The sequence below is a fragment of the Phodopus roborovskii genome, unplaced genomic scaffold (assembly GCF_943737965.1).
Source record: "Phodopus roborovskii unplaced genomic scaffold, PHOROB, whole genome shotgun sequence".
NCBI classification, from domain to species: Eukaryota; Metazoa; Chordata; class Mammalia; order Rodentia; family Cricetidae; genus Phodopus; species Phodopus roborovskii.
The window spans coordinates 31,339,761-31,346,252 of record NW_026126434.1 but is presented as its reverse complement, the minus strand read 5'-3'; the positions used below and the strand labels follow the sequence as shown (position 1 = coordinate 31,346,252).

General features: G+C 38.7%; 1 protein-coding gene across 1 annotated transcript; it reads left to right on the top strand.

The window, feature by feature from the left end:
* The first annotated feature begins 438 nt into the window (after positions 1–438).
* Positions 439–1,377, top strand: LOC127223883 (olfactory receptor 14J1). Its single transcript, XM_051186574.1, has one exon. The coding sequence runs from the start codon at positions 439–441 to the stop codon at positions 1,375–1,377; it is 939 nt and encodes a 312-aa protein (XP_051042531.1).
* The last annotated feature ends 5,115 nt before the right edge of the window (positions 1,378–6,492 follow it).

Genomic DNA, 6,492 nt, shown 5'->3' with positions numbered 1-6,492 from the left:
GAAAATGGTACTCTATTCTATCCATATAATCTACATACATAACCAGTCCTATGTTCAAAACCTCTCATCCACAGTCCATTACTCTCTATTGTTGAATCAAACTTTAAAGCAATGGGTTTCAATTGTAGCAATGGAATTATGCTTTTTCATAGAGCAAGCACAAGTATGTTCTTTGGGAGAAGCAGTGATGGACAACATGTACATTTTCCTGTAACTACTTGTTTATGAGAGAACAGTGTGACCTCCATGCACAAGAGGAAAATGTGTTTTCACTTAAATTCCCCAACAACTAGAGTATGGCTGGTTCAATATATATCAATTGACACAGTTATTGTTGAAATAAGTAGTGATGAACAAATAAATAATGCCTCGGTATCTTTATATTTCATTTGCTACATCATTTTATCCTCCAGATGCTCCCACAATTCTATTCCCAAAATGTATTTGAGAAATATAACCACAATGAGTGGATTCCTCCTAATGGGGTTCTCTGACAACCGTGAGCTACAGATCTTGCATGCTTTGCTCTTCTTGGTGACATACCTATTGGGATCAGCAGGTAACTTCATCATTATCACCATCACAACACTGGACCCACAGATGCAGTCCCCAATGTACTACTTCCTGAAGCACCTTTCCCTTCTGGACCTCTCATCCCTCTCTGTCACCGTTCCCCAGTATATTGACAATTGCCTGGAAGACCACGGATACATTTCATATACACAGTGCTTGCTGCAGGTTTTTTTCTTCACGGCTTTTGCCTGGGGTGAGGTGGCCATTCTCACAGTGATGTCATATGATCGTTATGTGGCTATCTGCCTCCCACTGCACTATGAGGCCATCATGAGTCCCAGAAAGTGTAGGTTGGCTGTGACAGTTGTATGGCTAAGCAGTGGCATCACAGGAACCCTTTATATAACAACTACATTCTCTATCAGATTCTGCAGGGCCAAAATAATCCACCAATTCTTCTGTGATGTCCCCCAGTTGCTCAAGCTCTCCTGTTCTAATGATTACCTTATAGTAACAGGAGTGTCTGGTTTGCTGTCTGCAATGGCTTTTGCCTGCTTCATTGGGATTGTCCTCTCCTATGTCCATATATTCTCCACAGTTTTCAGGATGCCCTCTGGTGAAGGCCGGTCTAAGGTCTTCTCTACTTGCCTGCCCCACCTTTTTGTTGTCTCATTGTTTCTATCCACAGGCTCCTGTGCATATCTAAACACAACTTCAGACTCTCCAACTGCTTTAGATTTCCTGTTCTCTATCTTTTACACAGTACTATCTCCAACACTCAACCCTGTTATTTACAGTCTGAGGAATGAGACCATAAAGAGTGGTGTAAGGAAGTTACTGTTGAGTACAAAATTCACTGGTTAGAATCATTTTTGTCCTGTTGTTACTAACTGTTCAATTATATGCAGGAATGTTTTTAGTCATTGGTATTCCTTCAACCTGGAATGTTAATGAAGAGTAATTTTCTCTATAGATAAACAAACTACATTATATAACCATTGCCCTTATGCAAGTACAGTCTGATTTCTTGCATTTTACTATTAAAACTGTTATTCTTTTGAATTAAGAAAAATGAAAAGCTTTGTAATATAGATCAACTACTTCTTACCTCCTAATTCATCCACACACAGACACAATGACATGTCCTAATACTCTTGCAGAAGCAATATTACAATATTACAATAAAAAGAACAAAAGTGATATTATTAACCCCAGTTCCACTTACCAAGTCACAATTTTCAAGTCAAGCATTTACTTTCAAAGTTTTATTTTAAATTCATTTTTATCTATCAATATGTATGTTGATGTTAATTTATATGATGTCACTAGGTACACTTTCATAGTCTTATGGTTATATTTTCCTGAAGTACTGTTTTTAATTCATATTAAATTCATCTGTATATATTAAATCATTTTGCCCATATTAAATATCTTCAATATTCAATTATTGTAAGTAACAATAAAAATTGAAGTTTTTTCTTATAATTCTAAAGAACAGGTTTATTGAATCAAAGTATATAAAATATTCAACTCTTTTAAATGATGTGACCATATTGCTCCCCCAAAATAAATTATTTATGTAGGTCAAGGCACTTATCCTCTAAAACTCACATGATTTTACTAGTGCATAAAGAACTATGCATAGGGAATATTAGAGCTAGATGAAGTACTGTCAGATGTCGGAAACATAATAATAAACAGCACTAGAATCTGTATAACAGCAATAATTCATCTTTGCTAAATTTGTCCAAATGTATGGTAGTTCAACAGATCAAAGGCATTGATAATATTTGTTAGTTCTCATATATTTTAATTTTTATATTTTCTCTTAGTTTGTAATAAGCTTCATAAGAATGATAATCCATTGTTTTATAGTGGTAACATAATTCTTCAGTCTCTATTTTAATTATTCCAGCCATTATTAAAATTTTGCATACAGGATATTGAGTTTTAGATTTGGACACCTGTAGTAACAAAACAATGTCTAAATTTTTCAGGTACAACCACAAACCTTCTCGGAAACTGGACTGTCAATCCATCTGTAGAAACATGTAAATTACATTTGTTTCTTTTTGAATTGCACACTTTCTGAAATAATTCTGTAATTTTACTAGTTGATGGATTGACAACATAAGCAAATCAATTCGATTTTCTAGGCTTATATTTTAGATCTATTTATTGGATTATCATTACCAAATGATTTGGGTAAAGATCTACTCTTTGGATTATAAGTACTTTATTGTCTTCTGTACTAGATCTTTTGACTATCTTTATTTTAGTTCATAAAATTATTTTCTTTAGCCAGATGGTGGTGGCACACATCTTTAATCCCATCACTCAAGAGACAGAGACAGGTGGATCTCTGTGGGTTCTAGGCCAGCCTGGTCTACAGAGCTAGTTCCAGGACAGTTAAACCTGTTACAGAGAGAAACCCTGTCTCAAAAAAAAAAAAAAAAAAAAAAAAACCAAAAGCAATTTTTGCTTTGTAATCATTGATCTTTCCATATTATAAAATAATTTGAGGAATGTTGTGTACTGTGACATTAGTTTAACTATATTCATAAGTACAAAAAGCTTTGTTATGGACCCCACATTTTTTTAAAACAAGTAATTCTTTTTAAAAATAATACAATTCGCTCCCCCGCCTGAACTTCCTGGGTTGGCCCCTGATCCTGCTGCTCCTGTCTCCGGTCCCCTTTGAGAGCACCCTTGGAGCTCTGATACACCCCCACCCATCCCAACCTCCAGCCTACCCCCCCCACCCTGTGCCCTACCCCACCTACGGTCCTGCCGCTCTGGTTGAGCACTGGGACAGAGGGTGGAGCCAACAGTCCACCCTACTTCGGAGACCTCTCAGAGCAACTCCGAACAAAGGAGACCTGACTATCCACGTGGGACCACCTGTAATTTCCACCGGCTTGGTCTCTGACCCCGCCTCCAGTCCTCTGCTGGAGTCCCAGGCCCCCTCCCAGAGATCCGCCTATCTCTGCGGGTCCACTTGGAGTTCCTGCAGGCAAGATCCTTGACCCCCAAATCCGGGCCCCTGCCAAAGAACGAGGTCTCAGCTGGAGAGCGCCAGTTTCCAGTGAGATCCCACTACCCTGCAAAACCTTCTCAAGTTCCAGTCCAGCCCTCGTCCTCTTCTGCCGGCTATTGGCCAGAGAGAAGCCTCCTAGAGAGCTTGGACCACACAGAGATACGGACATTGAATCTTTGATCCACATAAGCCCATCTGGGAAGGACCATAGAGAGAGGGAAGAGACACCACCAACACCTACAGGAAGAAACTATGGGAAGAAGGCAATACAAGAGAACACCTAACAACAGAAAGACAAACATGACACCACCAGAATCTAGGGAATCTACACCAACTAGAATGGAACACAACAACAAAGCAGAGGAAGCAGAAGGGTACGACTTAAAAATCACCATCATAAAAATGATAGAGGCCCTCAAAGAAGATATGAGAAAATCCCTTAAAGAAATAGAGGAAAAAACAAACAAAAAAGTGGAAGAAATGAACAAATTCCTTAAGGAAAGTACAGAAAGCCAAGAAAAAACAATTAACCAGGTGAAGGAAACGGTTCAAGATTTGAAAACCGAAATTGAGAAAATAAAGGCAACACAAATGGAAGGAAAGCTGGAAATTGAAAAGCTGGGCAAAAAATCGGAAACCACGGACACAAGCATAACCAATAGAATTCAAGAGATGGAAGAGAGAATCTCAGGCGCAGAAGATAAACTAGAAGAAATAGATTCATCGACCAAAGAAAACCATAAATCCAACAAATCCTTAACACACAATATCCAGGAAATGTGGGACACCGTGAAAAGGCCAAACCTAAGAATAATAGGCATAGAGGAAGGTGAGGAAGCCCAGCTCAAAGGTGCTGAAAACATATTCAACAAAATCATCGAGGAAAACTTTCCAAATCTGAAGAAGGACATGCCCATGAAAGTACAAGAAGCATACCGAACCCCAAATAGGCTGGACCAAAGAAAAAAGACCCTCGACATATAATAATCAAAACACATAGCATACAGAATAAAGAAAAAATATTAAGAGCAGCGAAGGAAAAAGGACAGGTAACATATAAAGGCAGACCTATCAAAATTACACCTGACTTCTCCATGGAAACCCTCAAGGCCAGAAGGTCCTGGATAGATGTTCTAAAAGTATTAAGAGAACACGGATGCCAGCCTAGGCTACTATATCCAGCAAAACTCTCAGTCAATATAGATGGAGAGAACAAGATATTAAATGACAAAACCAGATTTTCCCAATATGTATCTACAAATCCAGCCCTACAGAAAGTATTGGAAGGAAAATTCCAACCCAAGGAAGGTAACTACGCCCACAAAAATGTAGGCAACAGATAATCCAACTACACCAGAAACCTAGGGTGAAGCAGAACAAATATATTCACAATAGCACTGCCAAGTTGAAGAATAAGTTACTGGGGAAAAGTATTTCTATTTTTGTTTCCACAGAAAATGAAAAGATGTGGATTCCTTCCAGACTAATGTGGTTTGATCACACCAGACCGCCTGAAACAGAGTACAAGCTGATCCTACATTCCAAACAGCTGGACAAAACAGCCCTACAGACTACAGCTAGGATATCTGAATCTTCTTCGAATCCCCCAAGACAGCGCCCCTTACCAGCAGGAAGTAGTTTGGAAAGAACGACGCCCAAATTCCCAAATATTGTGTATAAATGTTTGTTTTCACTTAATTGGACTTTGTTATATAAAATTAAATAAAAAATACTCTATAAAAAAATACAATTCTTTTTATTTACAAGACAAAGTGTTTATTCAGTGATTCCCTTTTCCAGCTAACAATTATTTATTTTCCTTTTTTTGTTATATGCAGACTGTTCATTTTTAAACATATTTGGTGCAAATGAATTAGTTGAAAGTCAGTGTGCTCCTGTTTCCAACAGGTATTAGATAAGGGCTCCATGGATAAGTTACTTGTTGATCTCACTATCCGGGAAGGGCATTTATGGTAGCCTTTCCACGGATGCTCAAATTGTTAGTTGGCGGCAATCTTGTAGTTCTCTAGACCTTTCTTTGTGTTCAATTTTATCTTCAAACCAATATTGGCTCCCTCTTTTATGTTCTCTCCTTCTTTCTCTCTCTCTCTCCTGTCTTCTATTCCTAACTGGATTCAATCTTCCTAGTTGCATATGTTTTCCTCTCCTCCCCCCTCTCATCATTCACTGCTCCCCCACTTCCTCTGTGCTCTGGGGGACTTGTCCCTTTCTGCTTCTGTGAGGGACTTTATATGAATCCCTTAGAATACACCTTGTATCCTAGTTCCTCTGATGGTATGAATTATAAGCTGGTGATCCTTTGCTCTAGGTCTAAAATCCATATATGAGTGAGTTCATACTATGTTCCTCTTTTTGTGACTGGGTTACTTCATTCAGGATGGTTTCTTCAAGTGCCATCCACTTGCCTGCGAATTTCAAGATTCCATTATTTTTTCTGCAGAATAGTATTCCATTGTGTAGATATGCCACAACTTCATTATCCATTCTTCAGTTGAGGGGCATCTAGGTTGCTTCCAGGTTCTTGCTATTACAAATAGTGCTGCTATGAACATAGTGGAACAGATTTCTTTGTTGCATGGATGTGGATCATTTGGGTATATGCCTAAGAGGGAGATTGCCGGGTCCTGTGGTAAACTAATTCCCATTTTCCTGAGGAACCGCCATACTGATCTCCAGAATGGCTGTATGAGTTTGCACTCCCACCAGCAGTGGAGGAGTGTTCCCCTTTCTCCACATCCTCTCCAGCATAAGTTGTCATTGCTGTTTCTAATTTTAGCCATTCTGGCAAAAGTAGGATGATATCTCTATGTTGTTTTGATTTGCCTTTCCCTGATGGCTAAGGATGTTGAGCACTTCTGTTAGTGTCTTTCAACCTTTTTGATTTCCTCTATTGAGAATTCCCTTTTCAGTTCTGTACCCCA